Consider the following 19081-nt stretch of genomic DNA (forward strand, 5'->3'; position numbering starts at 1 on the left):
ACTTGCCTCCTTTGCAAAGACCTTTTCCCCAACTCTCACCGCGTGTGTCTCAGCAGAGCAGCAGCACGAAGAAGGACAAAGACGCGATGGAGGATAAGAAACGCAATCCCATCCTGAAGTACATCGGGAAGCCCAAAAGCTCCTCCCAGAGTAGTGAGTACTGGGTTGTGTTGGGGGCGCTGTGGGTCACAAGTACTACAGGAGATGCCCGATGGGGAGCTGGGTTCTTTGAGACTCTCGAGTGAAGTGCCCGAGCCAGTAGGGGGCGCCACTCCTGGGTACGATGGAGTAGCCATTTCCCCGTCCCGGAGGCAGTCATCTCATCTGGCTGGCTGCCTGAGAATCAACGTTTTGGGAAGTGTAAGGCGTTGTCCATGCCGGGACTTGAACCAGGGGCACGGCTGCATGAGTGTCAACCTCTGCCCTAGACGTGACATGCACCAGGGCCACTTACGCTGCTGTCCAGCTAGGCTGCACTTCATTAGTGTAAAACTTTCTTCCGCTCGGACTTTGCGTCAAATCCCGATGTAGGTGATGCCTGAGGAGTCTCTCCATGTGTCTTCAACCCTTCTCCCCCTCTCCGCTGTATCCCAGCAGGAACTCTCACGTGAGCTCTCTCTTCTTTTTGACTCTCAGGCCCGGTCTATTCTTTTAAATTTTGTAGATGTGGTCATGCGAGCACACAAGTGCTTTTGCCCCCGTAGCTTATTTTGCTTGGAGAACCAATCTAAGCTGTTCCGGCACAAGCCACGTTCGTGCCTGTATAAACTGTGTCTGCCCTAGGAGAGAGCGATTTGGTAACAGCTGTTCCAGACTGACCGTGCCTGCACCGTGTGGAGTTAGGGATAGCTCCTGGGGTAGACAACCCACAACTCTCTAATTAAATCTCACACACACCTGCCCGTGCTTGTGGGTGCGGTTTCCGCTCGTCAAAGCAGCCCCTACAGAAATCGCATGCTCACCCACGTGTGTCTGCCACTGAAAACCCATCCCTTCAAACTGCTGAGCGCCCATGGGCGGGGGTTTTCAAAAGGGAGCTACTCCGGGGGAATCAGTGGGGGCTTTCAAGGGGAGCAGAAATCGCCCGGCGCTGGGTGCGTTGGAAAATCCCACCAGACATGGTTCGATTTTGGCCGGTAGTTATATGGGAAGGGGGGTGCAGCGGGGGGGTGGGTTGTTCAGAAAGCTGATGTGGTTTGTGGGGGGTGCAAAATTGCTCCTGCGAAAAAGGAGCTGGGCTGAGACCATCCTAAAAACTTCTTCCAAAGGTTGTATGTGCAGTTCTGAGCATGCATGTTACAAGCACCATGCACAGATACAGCACTGTCCATACAGTCAGAGCCGTGTGCGTGTTCCCTTTGGGGAGCACGGGAGAAGTGTTTGTGTGTCTCTTCACTGCCTTTGCTTTCCATTTCCTCCTTTGAGTTCTCATTGTGCAGCTCACACACCCTTCTGACCTCCTTCCTTGTTGAAATGCAGGATTGATTTGACATCTCATTGTTTTTTCCTTTCAGCATTTCATGTCCCTTTGTCCCCTGTGGAAGGTAAAAGGCCTTTTCTTTTCTTTTGTGTTCAGCTTTGTTTGTTTAATTTTTTAACGCGAGGCTTTCCCCAAAGGTCTCCCACCTCATTGCACTGCAGCATCAGGGGCGGGCGGGCATCGCTGGCGTTTGGGCGGGGCTGGGGAGGGGAGGCTTAGTGGACAGAGCACCGTACTGGGACTCAAAATACCTGGTTTCTAGTTCCAGCTTTGCCACTGGCATGTTGGGGGACCTGGGGCAAGTCATGGCCCTACTTTGTGCCTCAGTTTCCCCATTAGGCAAATGAGGTGTTCATGTACTGGCCTGTTTTCTAAAGTTCTTTGAGATCGACTGATAGAAAGGTGGTGATGGGAGTCTTTCCCTTGACTTCACTGGGAGCTGGTTCGTTCGTACGTCAAAATCCTTCTGCTCTAAGGCTCAAGGCCTTTGTTTCCTTCGCTCCTGGGTGATTTGTTTTCCTGTGCCTTTGAGGCTGCCTGGTTTTCTGCCCTCTTCTCCTTTTCCTCTTGTCCATTCAGGAATTGAATGGACAGTGGTACCTAGTCGGCACTCTCCTTTCAGAGGCAGTGCTGCTTCCTGTGCCCCAGGCTCATGTTAGGGGGCGCTGTGCTGCGGGGTGGGGTGGCTGGTCCAGTAGGGGGCGCACTTCCTGCCTTAGGACCGATCTCAAGACCCTGTCCTGGCACTAGGGTGCGCTATGCCTGCAGAAGAGGCCCAGCTGCATGCGAGACGTGAGCATTTGCAGAGTGAGGTTTTTTCACACCGTGCTGTGGCCAGATTCAGATTGGGCCAGTTAGATCTTAAACTCTCCCTGCGGTTTCCAGTAGACAGGTCGTTCTCCTTCTGCCCCGAAGCTGTTACAAACTGCGAGAGAAACGTAGGCTGAAATGCTCCCTGGGCGGAAGGTCCAACTCAAAACAGGCCACTGTGTAGGGATCAGTTTCATCTTAGGGCCTGAAATCTCAGTCCCAGGTGGCCCGTATAAGCCATTTCTTTGCTGCCCAAGCAGTGGGTATAACTAACTTATCTCCACTTCAAGGCCCCTTTTCACTGAACGGCCATGCAAAGGGGCCGTGCTGCAGGGAAGGTTCAGGCCAATGCTTGTATAGTGGGATGGGACCTTTTGGGATGGAAGGCACCTGTCTAGCTAAGTGCCTGGATGCCGTAGGACATGAGTGCCATATAAATGTCATCTGCATTCCTAGAGGGAGGCAGCAGATTGGCTCAGGGAAGAAGCTCTCTCTCTCTCTATTAGATAACAAGGCTGTTAACGTTTGCACATTGTCAGGACTGGACTCTGGAGAACCTTTTAAGCCGGGGAGGGGGGGAACAGAGTCTGCAATGGATAACATCAGGTGCGATATGGAGAGAAGTGGGTGTCTAAGACACCTCCAGGCTTTCGGGGTAACCCACCCCACGCTCCCTCCTGCCCTGATTTCATATGCCGCGCACCTGCCACTAGGTTATAGTACTCTAGGTTGTAGATCTGTTCTGCTTTGTAAGCCCCTGCATAGTAGCCACCAGCAGTGCTAGGATCCCCAGGCGACAACCTGGCCTGGAGGAGATGCCCCGGTGTGAGAGGCTGAGTGGATGCTCTTAATTTGGATGGGAACGAGTTGAAGCTAAACCGAAATCAGAGCGTCCACACACGGATCTGCACCAGGTGGACCAAATCGGTGCAAGTTTCCTGTGTAGATGACCTGCTCAGCTTCCTCTTGCTATGTGATTTACTCTGCAGCCTGTCCACTGAGTAGGCTGGTTCTGCAGGGAAACCCAGTCGAACATTGGGAGACGGATGAGTTTTTGGGGGGACCCTCCCAAACCAGGGGTGTCCTGAAAACTCCCCATAATCAAGTCACTGGTTTAGTGCCAGGCCACCCAGATGTATTTCAGCTTTGCAGTCACTACGGGGCCGCACTGATTTCAGACCCTGTTGCCGAGCACCTCCAGCTGGCGGTTTTTCATGCGCCGTCTGTGCAGAGGTAGGGGGTGGTAGCTGGGGGCTCATGGTAGAGACAGGGGAGCTGCCCTGCCTCCCAGAACCCCAGAAGCGCCCACCCCACACCAGGCATCTCCAGACCCTAGGAGACTAGCCAGACCCAAGAGGGTCAAACTGCTGAGGCCGGGCTCACTGCTGCTAGGATATATTTAGCCCCTAGGGGGCTATGCAATGGGCTGTGGATTAACGATTTAGCCATCAGCCGTCAGTACCTATGTCTCATGTCTGTCCGTCTGTCCTCCTGTCCCCGACTCCCCCGTCCCACCAGTCAAACCTGGCAATGTGAGGAACATCATCCAGCACTTTGAAAACAACCAGCATTGTGAGTCCCAGGAGCCTGGCACGCAGCGCCTCTCCACCGGCAGCTTCCCTGAAGAGCTGCTGGACTCGGACAGGTAGGGCTGCTGTGGGGGCGGGGGGGTTCTAGATTAATGAGACAGATTCTAGCTCCCTGCTGGGCCTGGGGCTCTAGATTAATGAGACAGGTTCTAGCTTGCTTCCCCACACGCGTGTGCGTTCTCAGCTCTTCCAGCCGGTGTGAAATCCAGGTGGCTCTCGCGTCTCGCCAACCTCGCTCCCTTGTGCAGTTCCAGGTCTGAGGTCAAGCTGGGCCGGTCGGAGAGCCTGAAAGGGCGGGAGGAGATGAAGAAATCGCGCAAGGCGGAGAACGTGCCACGGTCTCGGAGTGACGTGGACATGGACGCTGCAGCAGAGGCCACGCGGCTTCACCAATCGGCGTCGTCTTCAGCTTCCAGCCTGTCCACGAGGTCAGAGTCCCAAGCCCGTGGGCAGGGGGACAAAGGCCTCCGTATGGTGCCTCTCATCTGTTTCTATTGGCAGTTTCAAAGGGGCCCGATTTCCAGTGGGATTTGGGAGCTGAACTCTCATGAGCTCCCAGCCAAAAGTGTCGCCGCTCAGGTTTGAAAACAAAGCTGCTGTTTTAATCGAGAGAGATCACTTGATCCCTACCTGTTAGGTTCACTCCCTCTGGGGCACCTGGCATTGGCCACTGTCAGAAGACAGGATACTGGGCTGGATGGAGCTTTGGTCTGACCCAGTAGGGCCGTTCTTATGTTCATATGACGCTGGAACGAGAAAGCCCAGCCGCCCGGGGAAGGGCTGAAAGCCGGGTGGGTGGGTGGGCGGGCGGGCAGGTGAGCCAGCTGGGGTTCCATCGCAGAGTTTATCCAGCAATGGAGAGGGGGAAGCTCCCGAAATGGTCGGAGAGATTTAGGGGTCTAGATCCCATTTTAAAAAGTGGCTGAACCCCCTGCGCCGCACCCCCCAGGACTGTCAGCTGGTCCTGAGGAAACCGCCACCCACCCCCACCCCCCTCGGAAAGTTTTTTACCTGGTTGATAGAGGCCAGGTTCCACCCCTAGTGACTCGCACTTGAAGGCCCCAATCCTGCAGAAGTTTGCTCCCCAGGCTGTCTTTGTGCCTGTGATTTTCAGAGGGAGCCTAGGGAATTGTGCCCCCCCCCCCCAAATCCCAGCCAGCCCCTCTTGGCAGCCTCGGGCTGATCCGCAACAGCAGCTGGCGTGCAGTAAGCTGTGATGCAGCAGTGTGGGAGGGCAAAGGTCACCGGGATACCATTGCTCGAGGATTGAGTGCAATTTTCAATTGCGTCCCCAGGTCCCTGGAAAACCCCACTCCTCCCTACACGCCCAAGATGGGGTGCAGGTGAGTGACCCCGAGCTCTGCATGCTCCAGGGCCGGGGTGGGGGAGCTGGGTTTCGTGGTACAGCCAAGCTGCCTGGAATCCCCTGAAACGCCCCAGTTTGAGCCAGTTCTCCCGCCTGTGTCTGACTTCCAAATGACTGTACGGGTTAGGACAATGGGGTTGGGGGTGAAGGAGAGTCTGTGGACCCCTCTCTCCCCCCGTCCCCAGTGGCTGGGTCAGCCCTGGGTGAGCCCTTTAGCTCAAGCATTAGCGGTTTCTGCTCTTCGGGGTGAAGGTCCCAGGTTCGAGCTGCAAGCAGAAGCTGGCTGCATGTCGGCTGGGTTGGGAGTGCGGTAGGGACACCGCATGGGGTCCATGCACAGCTACAGGGAGTAACCTTCCCCCCAACCGCCCATCCAATATCCTCCCAGGAGCATCGAGTCCCCCAATCTGGGCTTCGGCACCGACTCCTTCCTCCCCCACCTGCTGGAGGATGACCTGGGCCAGCTGTCGGACCTGGAGCCGGAACCGGACTCTCAGAACTGGCAGCATACAGTCGGCCGGGACGTTATGGCTTACCTGAGCCACAGGGAGATAGACCGCCAGGAGGTGATCAACGGTGAGGAATCCTGCTGCTCCTGTTCCCTAGGGGCTGTGGTGACAGCACCCCCGCGGGAGGGACTGGTCCCTGGTGGGAATGGCAGGCCCTGTGTGCGGGTGCCGGGGTAGATCTGGGGAAGGACAGAGCTGGTACATTTGGTGGCTTTGCTTAAAGTGTGGGGCCCCGACTACCTTGGCGGGTTGCTGGAGCTGAGAGCTGGCCTGTCTCTGAACCCCTCCCTCTCTCCCACCTGGGAGCAGAGCTCTTTGCCACGGAGGCGTCTCACCTGCGGATCCTCCGAGTTCTGGACGTCCTCTTCTACCAGCGGCTGAAGAGGGAGAGCTTGCTGTCACGGGAGGAGCTGGGGCTGCTCTTTCCCAACCTCCCGGACCTGATCGACATCCACAGTAAGAGACTGAATTCCCTGGGGTCTCCTTCACCCCCTAGGGCTAGGAATCCCCAATGCCTGTCTCCTTAAGGTGGCCCATGGACCCACTTGGTGCAGCCTGCTGCCACCCCCTGGGGTTTGCGGAGAGAACAGCTATTTGAATCCCGAGTGTCCCACGTTAACGCTTCTGTTGCTGTCTCATTTTCACTGCCAGCGGCCGGTCCCGAAGGGGATTGAGCATGGTCTCCCCTCGGGGGCTGTGACGCTTTGATCTCCGTCTGTTTGCTGGCCTGGTGTGCGGTGATCCACAGGCAGTCAGACTAACTGCTCTGCTGGTCTCTTCTGGCCTTGAACTCTGGGACTCTAGAGGGGCATCTACACGGCTCTGCAGACTCGGGCTCATGGGGCTAAAAATAGCCATGCTATGGCTCCGGCTCACCCCATGGTCTTCAGAGCCTGACGTCAACACCGCCAGTTTTAGCACCGGACCACGATCCCGAGTCTGTCGACCTGGCCGCTCGGACTTTCTTCTGCTGGCTGTGTAGATGCTCCCTGTTGTCTCTACAGTCAGCTCTCCAGGCTGGCTCCAGTACCAGACAATAGGAGGGCTGCGTGTGGCTATCTGGGGCAGACACGTTAAATGTACAAGCCAAGGTAGCTGCAGCCTCTTGGTAGTAAATGACTGAGATGGGCCTGTTCATGCCTCTCTGTAATTGTGCACCTGCTGCTGAGAATGGAGGCAGCTTGTTCCAGGAATGGCCACTGCTCCTAGGGGTATCCGCTGGCGGCTGAGCATAGGAGACATGCGCCAGAAGGGCTGTTGGAAAGGATTTAGGGGTGAGGAGCTCACAGGGACGTGACGAGAGAGGCTGGCTGTACGGTGTCGGGTGTATGGCGGTCGGTTACATCTAAAATGTATGAACGTTCTATGTGGAATGTAGGTCAGCAGATCTCCTGGGGAAGGTGGATGCTGCCACTCCTCATTAGAAGAGGACGTATTTAATTTCTTTCTCCTTTCCCTCACTCCCCCTTTACTTGTCCCCGTTCCCCCTTCCCGTCCTTGTTCAGATTCTCTGTCTGAATCCATGAAGAAGCTCCGAGAAGAAGGACCAATCATCAAAGAGATCGGGGATCTCATGCTTTCTCGGGTAGGGCCGGGAGAACTACCGGGATGGTGGGTTTGGGGGGTCTTCCTGTCTCCTGATGCAGGAGACCAAGGGGCTGCGCAATGAAATGAACAGATGGCACATTCAAAACCGATAAAAGGAAAGACTTTTTCATTTGCTATGTGATTAACCTGTGGAACTTCCTGCCACTGGATGGTGTTGAGGCCAAGAACTTAGCAGGGTTCAGAGAGGTACTGGACATTTCTAGGGATAGCAAGAATATCCAGAGTTACTACAGCTCATGCGAACAACTTATGCCTTCCGCTGAAGCAGCTAGTGCTGGCCACCGTCAGAGACGAGATCCTGGGCTCGTTCGGCCCCTGGGTCTCTGGGGCGAGAGGGTCCCGGGTGGTGCTGAGGGGTCACACTGCTGAGCAACTCTCTTCAGAGGGGCTGACAGCTCAGCTCTGGTCCTTTGTCTTTCCCCGCCCCCAGTTCGACGGGCCGGCGCGGGAAGAAATCCAGCAGGTGGCGGCTGGTTTCTGCTCATACCAGTCCATCGCCCTGGAGCTGATCAAAACCAAGCAGCGCAAGGAGACCCGCTTCCAGATCTTCATGCAGGTACCGTGAGCTCCACTGACCTCTTCTCCCCCAGCCCCCCGGCTGGAACTCTGGGCTTCTGCCCACGGCGTGGTTCTCCCCAGCCGCGTGTCCCCCCGACATGTGGTGGCTGCAGCGGTCTCTCTCCCTCCGTCCCAGGAAGCTGAGAGCAACCCGCAGTGCCGACGCCTGCAGCTCAAGGACCTGATCATCTCCGAGATGCAGCGCCTGACCAAGTACCCGCTGCTGCTGGAGAACATCCTCAAGCACACGGACGGTACAGGGGGGCCTGACGGCGCGGCCACGTCCCCTCCACGCCCAGCAGAGGGGCCGTGCATGGGCTGGGCTGTGGCTGGGCCCCATGGGGCAGGGCAGTGGCGGGAGCTTGCCTTGCTGATGCTTGCCATGCACCTGTTCGGCAGGCAGGCAGGGGTCTTTAGCCCACTGAACTCAGCAGCAGCCTTTGCTCGTGGCCCAGGTGGGCTTCGGCCCAGGGTGGGACTAGCTGGGGCCTGGGAGCCGACACGGCAGTTCCCATAGCCCTGTCTCCCCCAGAATGGCTCCATTAGGTGGGGCGCCACTGCCCTCGAAATCCACGGGCGTTTCGCCCTGGGGAGAGAGAGAGAGACCAGAACCTCCAGCACCGCCTCCCGCTCCTGACGCCCTCTCTCCGCCCGCAGGCGGGACCCCGGAGCACGAGAAGCTGTGCCGTGCCCGTGACCAGTGCCGGGAGATCCTCAGGTACGTGAACGAGGCGGTGAAGCGGGCGGAGAACCGGCACCGGCTGGAGACCTACCAGAAGCGCCTGGATGCCACGTCTCTGGAGCGGACCAGCAACCCCCTGGCAGCCGAGTTCAAGGTACCACCCGGCTGGGAGTGGTGGTGGTGGTGGTCGCGGGGGCAGGAGGGGACTCTGTCCTGATTTCCCCCCGTCCCCATCCAGGGAGAGCCAGAAACTAACCGTGCCTTCCCCACCCCCAGAACCTCGACCTCACCTCCCGGTGCATGATCCACGAGGGGGCTTTGAGCTGGCGCATCAGCAAGGAGAAGACTTTGGGTATGTACCTTCCAGCAGGGCCCATGGCTGACACGTCCCTCTGCCTTCAGTCCAAAACCCCCACCCCTGAGAGCCCCCCAGGACCCTGGTCTCCAAGGAGCTGCAGGGGGCAACTCTATTAGCTGCTAGCATTACCAGGCTTTTATCCGCTGGGGACCTTCCACTAGAGGGAGCCCCGATCGCACGTCTTAACCGGCGTCTCCCTCTTGGGCTGTTGCCGTTCTTCCCCAGCAGGGGTGAGCTTTCCATCTTCCCCACTGGCCCCCAGAGAGCCGGGGGGTGGGGTGACGCAGCAGGGCAGGACAGGGCCTGAGGATCTAAAGTGGGGGTGACTTGTCTTCAGGCCTGTGTGTTGCTTCCTCCCCATCAGCCCTGCAGAGGGCACTACTGAGCCAGTTAGTCCCTGTTCTCTGAGGCTGGGCAAAGGAGACCATGGGAGTTAGGTGCCTGAGTTCTTTTAACTTCCAATGAGAGTCTGGGGCCAAAGCAGGTTTGCAAATCCCCGCCTAGGGGTGGATCTGGCCTGTCCCTTAGTGCTCACGCCAGACAGGTCACCATGGAGCAGCCTGGCTCCCGATTCACCGTAGAGGGGGAAACAGAGGAGCTGGGTGGCCGGGGGTGTGATGGGAGAGAACCGAGGCCTTTGAGACACGGCTGAGCTTGACACCCCCTCACCCCCTGGGGGCTGCGTCTGGCCCGTGCAGATCTGCATGTGCTGCTGCTCGAGGACCTCCTGGTGCTGCTGCAGAAGCAGGACGAGAAGCTGGTGCTGAAATTTCACAGCAAGACAGCGCTGGGCTCCTCGGACACGAAGCAGACCTTCAGCCCTGTCCTGAAGCTCAACTCCATGCTCATCCGCTCTGTGGCCACAGGTAGGGAGCGGGAGAGGCCCGGGGGCGCTCTGCCCAGGCGGGCGGCTGGCACGGGCATTGATAGGGAGGGAGAATCTCGTCTTCCCCCCTCGGTGGGGGCGTGGTGGTGGGAACAGCTCCGAAGCAGAGCCCCGGGGGGGGACGGGACGGGACGGGACGGGACTGTGTTCCGTTCCATGCGCCGGTTGCCTGTGGGGCCCGAATGTCCCCCATAGCGTCCCTCTCCCCTCTGTCTGCAGACAAACGAGCCCTCTTCATCATCTGCACCTCGGAGCTGGGGCCCCAGATCTACGAGCTCGTGGCGCTGACGCCCTCGGAGAAAAACACGTAAGGGTGTAAGGACGGGGGGGGGAGGGGCCGCGCGACGTTCCTGGGGGCGTTGGGGGGATGAGAGGAGCCCACGCGCCAAGGCATGTCCTGGGGCTGCAGGTCGGGAGTGGGGGGAGCCCGGGGCTGGGGTAGTAGGGGGCTGCGGGTTGGGAGTGAGGGGCGTCGGCAGAGCTGGGGGAGAGCCCGGGGCTGGGGTAGTAGGGGGCTGCGGGTTGGGAGTGAGGGGTGTCGGCAGAGCTGGGGGGGAGCCCGGGGCTGGGGTAGTAGGGGGCTGCGGGTTGGGAGTGAGGGGCGTCGGCAGAGCTGGGGGAGAGCCCGGGGCTGGGGTACTGGGGGGCTGCGGGTTGGGAGTGAGGGGCGTCGGCAGAGCTGGGGGAGAGCCCGGGGCTGCGGGTTGGGAGTGAGGGGCGTCGGCAGAGCTGGGGGGGAGCCCGGGGCTGGGGTAGTAGGGGGCTGCGGGTTGGGAGTGAGGGGCGTCGGCAGAGCTGGGGGAGAGTCCGGGGCTGGGGTACTGGGGGGCTGCGGGTTGGGAGTGAGGGGCGTCGGCAGAGCTGGGGGAGAGTCCGGGGCTGCGGGTTGGGAGTGAGGGGCGTCGGCAGAGCTGGGGGAGAGCCCGGGGCTGGGGTACTGGGGGGCTGCGGGTTGGGAGTGAGGGGCGTCGGCAGAGCTGGGGGGGAGCCCGGGGCTGGGGTAGTAGGGGGCTGCGGGTTGGGAGTGAGGGGCGTCGGCAGAGCTGGGGGAGAGCCCGGGGCTGGGGTACTGGGGGGCTGCGGGTTGGGAGTGAGGGGCGTCGGCAGAGCTGGGGGGGAGCCCGGGGCTGGGGTACTGGGGGGCTGCGGGTTGGGAGTGAGGGGCGTCGGCAGAGCTTGGGGAGAGCCCGGGGCTGCGGGTTGGGAGTGAGGGGCGTCGGCAGAGCTGGGGGGGAGCCCGGGGCTGGGGTACTGGGGGGCTGCGGGTTGGGAGTGAGGGGCGTCGGCAGAGCTGGGGGAGAGTCCGGGGCTGCGGGTTGGGAGTGAGGGGCGTCGGCAGAGCTGGGGGGGAGCCCGGGGCTGAGGTAGTAGGGGGCTGCGGGTTGGGAGTGAGGGGCGTCGGCAGAGCTGGGGGAGAGCCCGGGGCTGCGGGTTGGGAGTGAGGGGCGTCGGCAGAGCTGGGGGGGAGCCCGGGGCTGGGGTACTGGGGGGCTGCGGGTTGGGAGTGAGGGGCGTCGGCAGAGCTGGGGGAGAGCCCGGGGCTGGGGTAGTAGGGGGCTGCGGGTTGGGAGTGAGGGGCGTCGGCAGAGCTGGGGGAGAGCCCGGGGCTGGGGTACTGGGGGGCTGCGGGTTGGGAGTGAGGGGCGTCGGCAGAGCTGGGGGAGAGTCCGGGGCTGCGGGTTGGGAGTGAGGGGCGTCGGCAGAGCTGGGGGAGAGCCCGGGGCTGCGGGTTGGGAGTGAGGGGCGTCGGCAGAGCTGGGGGAGAGCCCGGGGCTGGGGTAGTAGGGGGCTGCGGGTTGGGAGTGAGGGGCGTCGGCAGAGCTGGGGGAGAGCCCGGGACTGGGGTACTTGGGGGCTGCGGGTTGGGAGTGAGGGGCGTCGGCAGAGCTGGGGGGGAGCCCGGGGCTGGGGTAGTAGGGGGCTGCGGGTTGGGAGTGAGGGGTGTCGGCAGAGCTGGGGGAGAGCCCGGGGCTGGGGTACTGGGGGGCTGCGGGTTGGGAGTGAGGGGCGTCGGCAGAGCTGGGGGAGAGTCCGGGGCTGGGGTACTGGGGGGCTGCGGGTTGGGAGTGAGGGGCGTCGGCAGAGCTGGGGGAGAGCCCGGGGCTGGGGTACCGGGGGGCTGCGGGTTGGGAGTGAGGGGCACCGGCAGAGCTGGGGGAGAGCCCGGGGCTGGGGTACTGGGGGGCTGCGGGTTGGAAGTGAGGGGCGTCGGCAGAGCTGGGGGAGAGCCCGGGGCTGGGGTACTGGGGGGCTGCGGGTTGGAAGTGAGGGGCGTCGGCAGAGCTGGGGGAGAGCCCGGGGCTGGGGTACCGGGGGGCTGCGGGTTGGGAGTGAGGGGCACCGGCAGAGCTGGGGGAGAGCCCGGGGCTGGGGTACTGGGGGGCTGCGGGTTGGAAGTGAGGGGCGTCGGCAGAGCTGGGGGAGAGCCCGGGGCTGGGGTACTGGGGGGCTGCGGGTTGGAAGTGAGGGGCGTCGGCAGAGCTGGGGGAGAGCCCGGGGCTGGGGTACTGGGGGGCTGCGGGTTGGGAGTGAGGGGCACCGGCAGAGCTGGGGGAGAGCCCGGGGCTGCGGGTTGGGAGTGAGGGGCGTCGGCAGAGCTGGGGGAGAGCCGGGGCTGGGGTACTGGGGGGCTGCGGGTTGGGAGTGAGGGGCGTCGGCAGAGCTGGGGGAGAGTCCGGGGCTGCGGGTTGGGAGTGAGGGGCGTCGGCAGAGCTGGGGGGGAGCCCGGGGCTGGGGTACTGGGGGGCTGCGGGTTGGGAGTGAGGGGCACCGGCAGAGCTGGGGGAGAGCCCGGGGCTGGGGTACTGGGGGGCTGCGGGTTGGGAGTGAGGGGCACCGGCAGAGCTGGGGGAGAGCCCGGGGCTGGGGTACTGGGGGGCTGCGGGTTGGGAGTGAGGGGCACCGGCAGAGCTGGGGGAGAGCCCGGGGCTGGGGTACTGGGGGGCTGCGGGTTGGGAGTGAGGGGCGTCGGCAGAGCTGGGGGAGAGCCCGGGGCTGGGGTACTGGGGGGCTGCGGGTTGGGAGTGAGGGGCACCGGCAGAGCTGGGGGAGAGCCCGGGGCTGGGGTACTGGGGGGCTGCGGGTTGGGAGTGAGGGGCGTCGGCAGAGCTGGGGGGGAGCCCGGGGCTGGGGTACTGGGGGGCTGCGGGTTGGGAGTGAGGGGCGTCGGCAGAGCTGGGGGAGAGCCCGGGGCTGGGGTACTGGGGGGCTGCGGGTTGGAAGTGAGGGGCGTCGGCAGAGCTGGGGGGGAGCCCGGGGCTGGGGTACTGGGGGGCTGCGGGTTGGGAGTGAGGGGCGTCGGCAGAGCTGGGGGAGAGCCCGGGGCTGGGGTACTGGGGGGCTGCGGGTTGGAAGTGAGGGGCGTCGGCAGAGCTGGGGGGGAGCCCGGGGCTGGGGTACTGGGGGGCTGCGGGTTGGGAGTGAGGGGCGTCGGCAGAGCTGGGGGAGAGTCCGGGGCTGCGGGTTGGGAGTGAGGGGCGTCGGCAGAGCTGGGGGAGAGTCCGGGGCTGCGGGTTGGGAGTGAGGGGCGTCGGCAGAGCTGGGGGAGAGCCCGGGGCTGGGGTACTGGGGGGCTGCGGGTTGGGAGTGAGGGGCGTCGGCAGAGCTGGGGGGAGCCCGGGGCTGGGGTACTGGGGGGCTGCGGGTTGGGAGTGAGGGGCGTCGGCAGAGCTGGGGGGGTAGCCCGGGGCTGGGGTACTGGGGGGCTGCGGGTTGGGAGTGAGGGGCACCGGCAGAGCTGGGGGAGAGCCGGGGGCTGCGGGTTGGGAGTGAGGGGCGTCGGCAGAGCTGGGGGAGAGCCCGGGGCTGGGGTACTGGGGGGCTGCGGGTTGGGAGTGAGGGGCGTCGGCAGAGCTGGGGGGGAGCCCGGGGCTGGGGTAGTAGGGGGCTGCGGGTTGGGAGTGAGGGGTGTCGGCAGAGCTGGGGGACAGCCCGGGGCTGGGGTACTGGGGGGCTGCGGGTTGGGAGTGAGGGGCGTCGGCAGAGCTGGGGGAGAGCCGGGGGCTGCGGGTTGGGAGTGAGGGGCGTCGGCAGAGCTGGGGGGGAGCCCGGGGCTGGGGTACTGGGGGGCTGCGGGTTGGGAGTGAGGGGCGTCGGCAGAGCTGGGGGGGAGCCCGGGGCTGGGGTACTGGGGGGCTGCGGGTTGGGAGTGAGGGGCGCCGGCAGAGCTGGGGGGGAGCCCGGGGCTGGGGTACTGGGGGGCTGCGGGTTGGGAGTGAGGGGCACCGGCAGAGCTGGGGGAGAGCCCGGTACTGGGGGGCTGCGGGTTGGAAGTGAGGGGCACCGGCAGAGCTGGGGGGGAGCCCGGGGCTGCGGGTTGGGAGTGAGGGGCGTCGGCAGAGCTGGGGGGGAGCCCGGGGCTGGGGTACTGGGGGGCTGCGGGTTGGGAGTGAGGGGCGTCGGCAGAGCTGGGGGAGAGCCCGGGGCTGGGGTAGTAGGGGGCTGCGGGTTGGGAGTGAGGGGCACCGGCAGAGCTGGGGGAGAGCCCGGGGCTGGGGTACTGGGGGGCTGCGGGTTGGGAGTGAGGGGCGTCGGCAGAGCTGGGGGAGAGCCGGGGGCTGCGGGTTGGGAGTGAGGGGCACCGGCAGAGCTGGGGGGGAGCCCGGGGCTGGGGTACTGGGGGGCTGCGGGTTGGGAGTGAGGGGCACCGGCAGAGCTGGGGGGGAGCCCGGGGCTGGGGTACTGGGGGGCTGCGGGTTGGGAGTGAGGGGCGTCGGCAGAGCTGGGGGAGAGCCCGGGGCTGGGGTACTGGGGGGCTGCGGGTTGGGAGTGAGGGGCGTCGGCAGAGCTGGGGGAGAGCCCGGGGCTGGGGTACTGGGGGGCTGCGGGTTGGGAGTGAGGGGCGTCGGCAGAGCTGGGGGGGAGCCCGGGGCTGGGGTACTGGGGGGCTGCGGGTTGGGAGTGAGGGGCGTCGGCAGAGCTGGGGGAGAGCCCGGGGCTGCGGGTTGGGAGTGAGGGGCGTCGGCAGAGCTGGGGGGGAGCCCGGGGCTGGGGTACTGGGGGGCTGCGGGTTGGGAGTGAGGGGCGTCGGCAGAGCTTGGGGAGAGCCCGGGGCTGGGGTAGTAGGGGGCTGCGGGTTGGGAGTGAGGGGCGTCGGCAGAGCTGGGGGAGAGCCCGGGGCTGGGGTAGTAGGGGGCTGCGGGTTGGGAGTGAGGGGCGTCGGCAGAGCTGGGGGAGAGCCCGGGGCTGGGGTAGTAGGGGGCTGCGGGTTGGGAGTGAGGGGCGTCGGCAGAGCTGGGGGGGAGCCCGGGGCTGGGGTACTGGGGGGCTGCGGGTTGGGAGTGAGGGGCGTCGGCAGAGCTTGGGGAGAGCCCGGGGCTGCGGGTTGGGAGTGAGGGGCGTCGGCAGAGCTGGGGGAGAGCCCGGGGCTGGGGTACCGGGGGGCTGCGGGTTGGGAGTGAGGGGCGTCGGCAGAGCTGGGGGGGAGCCCGGGGCTGGGGTACTGGGGGGCTGCGGGTTGGGAGTGAGGGGCGTCGGCAGAGCTGGGGGAGAGCCCGGGGCTGGGGTACTGGGGGGCTGCGGGTTGGGAGTGAGGGGCGTCGGCAGAGCTGGGGGAGAGTCCGGGGCTGCGGGTTGGGAGTGAGGGGCGTCGGCAGAGCTGGGGGGGAGCCCGGGGCTGCGGGTTGGGAGTGAGGGGCACCGGCAGAGCTGGGGGGAGCCCGGGGCTGCGGGTTGGGAGTGAGGGGCGTCGGCAGAGCTGGGGGAGAGCCCGGGGCTGCGGGTTGGGAGTGAGGGGCGTCGGCAGAGCTGGGGGAGAGTCCGGGGCTGGGGTACTGGGGGGCTGCGGGTTGGGAGTGAGGGGCGTCGGCAGAGCTGGGGGAGAGCCCGGGGCTGGGGTACTGGGGGGCTGCGGGTTGGGAGTGAGGGGCGTCGGCAGAGCTGGGGGAGAGTCCGGGGCTGCGGGTTGGGAGTGAGGGGCGTCGGCAGAGCTGGGGGGGAGCCCGGGGCTGCGGGTTGGGAGTGAGGGGCGTCGGCAGAGCTGGGGGAGAGCCCGGGGCTGCGGGTTGGGAGTGAGGGGCGTCGGCAGAGCTGGGGGAGAGTCCGGGGCTGGGGTACTGGGGGGCTGCGGGTTGGGAGTGAGGGGCGTCGGCAGAGCTGGGGGGGAGCCCGGGGCTGGGGTACTGGGGGGCTGCGGGTTGGGAGTGAGGGGCGTCGGCAGAGCTGGGGGGGAGCCCGGGGCTGGGGTACTGGGGGGCTGCGGGTTGGGAGTGAGGGGCGTCGGCAGAGCTGGGGGAGAGCCCGGGGCTGGGGTACTGGGGGGCTGCGGGTTGGGAGTGAGGGGCGTCGGCAGAGCTGGGGGAGAGCCGGGGGCTGCGGGTTGGGAGTGAGGGGCACCGGCAGAGCTGGGGGTTAGGGCGCCCTCCCCTTGGTGCAGTCCCTTCTGCGTGAGTGGGTGGGGCTCTGCGGGGGGCGAAGCCCTGGTGTCTGGTCTCGGAGCAGGCAGCAGCCGGTGGGTGGCGGGGCCGTAATGCCCCCTCTCCTCGGCCTGCAGGTGGATGGAGCTCCTGGAGGAGGCGGTGGAGAGCGCCATGAGGAACGCCGCCTCCCCCCCCAAACGCAGGGCCCGGGAGCTGCCCATCCACAGGCCGGCCCCGTCCAGGTGAGCAGCGCCACCCCGGGAGCCTCGCTGCCAGGAGCAGGGAGGGAAATGGGGACATCCTGGCCTCAGGACCTTTAAGCAGCCACAGCTGGGTCCTGGGGTCTGGTCCGGAAGCTGAAGCTGGGGGGCAGCAGGGAAGGGGCTGGGGGTGGGGGCAGGGCCAGCTCTCCATTCCTGCTTGGAGCAGTTGGGGATTTCTCGCTAAGGCCTGCCCTCGCTGACCCGGGCACAGATCAGACTCAACCCCAGCCCCGGGCTGGCTCACTATCCCGCTCCAGTGGCCAGGCCATGAGTAGAGCTCTGTGAATCTCACGCTGCCTTTTAGTTCTCAAGGGACCCGGGTTTGATTCCCACTGAGGCTGGCTGGCTGCCCTGGGAGATCAGCCCAGGGGCCACGTGTCTGGAGGCACCGGCCTCTACAGGGCTGAGTCCCTCCCTGCGGCTAGAGCGGCTGGTGGCTCGGAGCCATTGGTAATTAAGGGCCCGATCCTGTGGATGAAGTGAGCCCTCCAACCAAGTGAGCCTTGCTCCACGGTCCTGCCTAGGCCCTCTCTTTGGCCCCCAGCCGCTTGGCGTACCCTGCCACTGCCTGTCTAACTCAGCTCTTCTTCCCATCAGCCTGGTCCTACAAGACCCTGACGTCTCCCCAATCCTCTCCCAAGCCGACAACTCCGGGGCAGAAGTGGAAGACGTCTCTTCAGGTGAGCTCCCCTCCCAGCCGGGGTGCCCCCCATTCCCTCTGCCAGGGAGCTCTGACAGCCCGGAACAGCAGCCCATATGTAGGGGGCGCATGGGTAGGTGCGTCCCTGCGGCTTCTGGTGTCGATGCAGCATGTGGGGTGATAACGGGAACCTCCTGTGCGAGGATCTAGGTGTCTGAATGGCCCCACTCCAGGACCCCTGTTCCCGCTGCACGCTCGGCCCGCTCTGATCTCCTGGTGATGTGCAGGGGTCCAGCCCCCAGCCACTCTCCCCACCCCCAGCCCTTTCTGGTCCTGTCTCTTCGCCACTGCCTAATCCAAATGCCCCTCTGTGACCTCTCGTCCCGGCCCAGCGGATGAGAATCCCACCGACTTCCTGGGCAAGGGGAAGCATCCAGTGCTGCCGGAGGAGCCGGAAGCCGAAGGCAGCGAGGAGGAGGAAGACGGGGAGGCGGCACGGGCGTCCCCCGTGCCGGCACAGAGCTCTGCGGAGTTAGATGAAGCTGGGGCGTCCGAGGGACCAGGACCCAGCATGCACCTGTCCCTCCCAGGGCTTGTGTTGACAGAGGGGCTGGCCGAATCGGCCCTGGAGGATGGTGAGTGAAGGCTGGGTCGTGATGCTGCCTATGGGGGCCCATCCCTGGGGAGGGAGGAGGGCAGCTGCTTCTCTTAACCAGAACCTGGGTTTGAGCCGTCCCCATCTCTTATTACACACACAGACACACCCACACCTGAGCTGGAGGTGGGGTTTGCCCTGTGCCCAGTTCTAGCTAGTCCTACCAGCCCCTTCACTCTCCCAAACGAAGGGAGGAGGGTTTCTCTGCCCCGTGGTGCTCTTGTACCCCATCGGGCCAGCTGTTTCCAGACACGCCCCTTCCACGGGTGCCCTGGGAGACCGAGAATCGGACCAGGCACTTGGTTCTCGCTGGGGGAGTGCCCAGCATTGCTCTGCAGCGCCCCCTGTGGCTGAGTGAGGAGGTGCACGCGTAGGCGCCGAAGCCAGCCTGCATCCAGCCCTCCGGGTGGGGGATTCCCTGCCAGGGCCCGGCCCAACGTGCTCGTCTTCTCTCCCCCTCCTAGTGGAGAACCTGCGGCATCTGATCCTGTGCAGCCTGCTGCCCTGCCGGGACCCGGAGCCTGAGGACGACCTGACCCCCACACCCTCGGTGACTGGAGGAGCTGGGCAGTCCTGGGACTCGGTGCTGTCCAGCCAGGACTCAGGCGGCCAGGAGCAGTCGATGGAGCATGCGGGGCGGGGCGGCCCCACCACGGACAGGGCTGGTCTCACAGGCCACTCGCCCAGCGGCAGGACAGAGCTGGAGCCGGAAAGCCGGCCGAGCGCGGGGGACGTGGAGGAGACGGGCTGGAGTTCGGATGGTGGTCGGGAGGTGTCCCAGGAAGTGGAGAGGCCCCCGGCTGCGGAGGGGCAGGTCGGCTACAAAGTGGTCCGGAAAGGTAGGGGGAAGGCGGGGCCTTGGGGGGGGGCTCCTCTCCAGGCTTCTAGGGCTGTTCCCTGCTGTCCCCCCCAGCCCCTTCTCCGTGGTGTTTGGCTACTAGGATAACAGCCGCTTTGCATGGCCATCTGCTGGGGCAGAGCCGCCTGGAATCCAGCGGGCTCCTCTCCGGCAGCCGAGGGCAGTCGGTCACCTCCCCTCTGCCCAGCGGGGGGTGGCGGTGTTCGGGGAAGGGCTGGTAAGTGAGCGAGCCCTGGGGGGGGTACGTGCCAGCTCCTGACCGCTTGGACTCTAACGATCCTTGCGCTATTGATTAAAACATCCATCAGTCCCTTGTTAACCCTTGTGTATCAGCTGCGATCCCAGGGGGGTGCGGTCCAGCCCTGTCTCCTGGGGCCCGGGGGCTGTGAAATCAGCCGCGTCAGTGACTGGCTCCTAGGGCGGCCGCTCTCCTCCTGTCACTACATCCCTGCCAGCCTGGCG

The 19081-nt window shown here is 64.6% G+C and overlaps 1 protein-coding gene across 12 annotated transcripts in view; it reads left to right on the forward strand.

Annotated features, from left to right (window-relative positions):
- ARHGEF11 (Rho guanine nucleotide exchange factor 11) overlaps positions 1 to 19081 on the forward strand; it is an 88989-nt gene that overhangs the window by 63123 nt on the left and 6785 nt on the right. For 7 of the 12 annotated variants that reach the window (XM_073323600.2, XM_073323602.2, XM_073323606.2 and 4 more), the window contains 18 exons: positions 54 to 153; positions 1515 to 1544; positions 3809 to 3935; positions 4128 to 4307; positions 5175 to 5222; positions 5634 to 5821; positions 6064 to 6210; positions 7260 to 7339; positions 7793 to 7918; positions 8057 to 8174; positions 8578 to 8756; positions 8879 to 8954; positions 9659 to 9826; positions 10066 to 10153; positions 16337 to 16444; positions 17063 to 17145; positions 17498 to 17740; positions 18225 to 18599. In XM_073323600.2, the coding sequence (XP_073179701.2) occupies positions 54 to 153; positions 1515 to 1544; positions 3809 to 3935; positions 4128 to 4307; positions 5175 to 5222; positions 5634 to 5821; positions 6064 to 6210; positions 7260 to 7339; positions 7793 to 7918; positions 8057 to 8174; positions 8578 to 8756; positions 8879 to 8954; positions 9659 to 9826; positions 10066 to 10153; positions 16337 to 16444; positions 17063 to 17145; positions 17498 to 17740; positions 18225 to 18599 (2464 nt within the window). The remainder of the gene's footprint in view (positions 1 to 53; positions 154 to 1514; positions 1545 to 3808; positions 3936 to 4127; positions 4308 to 5174; positions 5223 to 5633; positions 5822 to 6063; positions 6211 to 7259; positions 7340 to 7792; positions 7919 to 8056; positions 8175 to 8577; positions 8757 to 8878; positions 8955 to 9658; positions 9827 to 10065; positions 10154 to 16336; positions 16445 to 17062; positions 17146 to 17497; positions 17741 to 18224; positions 18600 to 19081) is intronic. The other 5 variants (XM_073323609.2, XM_073323599.2, XM_073323610.2 and 2 more) reach the window with 3 other exon arrangements.

Source organism: Lepidochelys kempii, chromosome 24 (assembly GCF_965140285.1).
Source record: "Lepidochelys kempii isolate rLepKem1 chromosome 24, rLepKem1.hap1, whole genome shotgun sequence".
Lineage (NCBI taxonomy): Eukaryota > Metazoa > Chordata > Testudines > Cheloniidae > Lepidochelys > Lepidochelys kempii.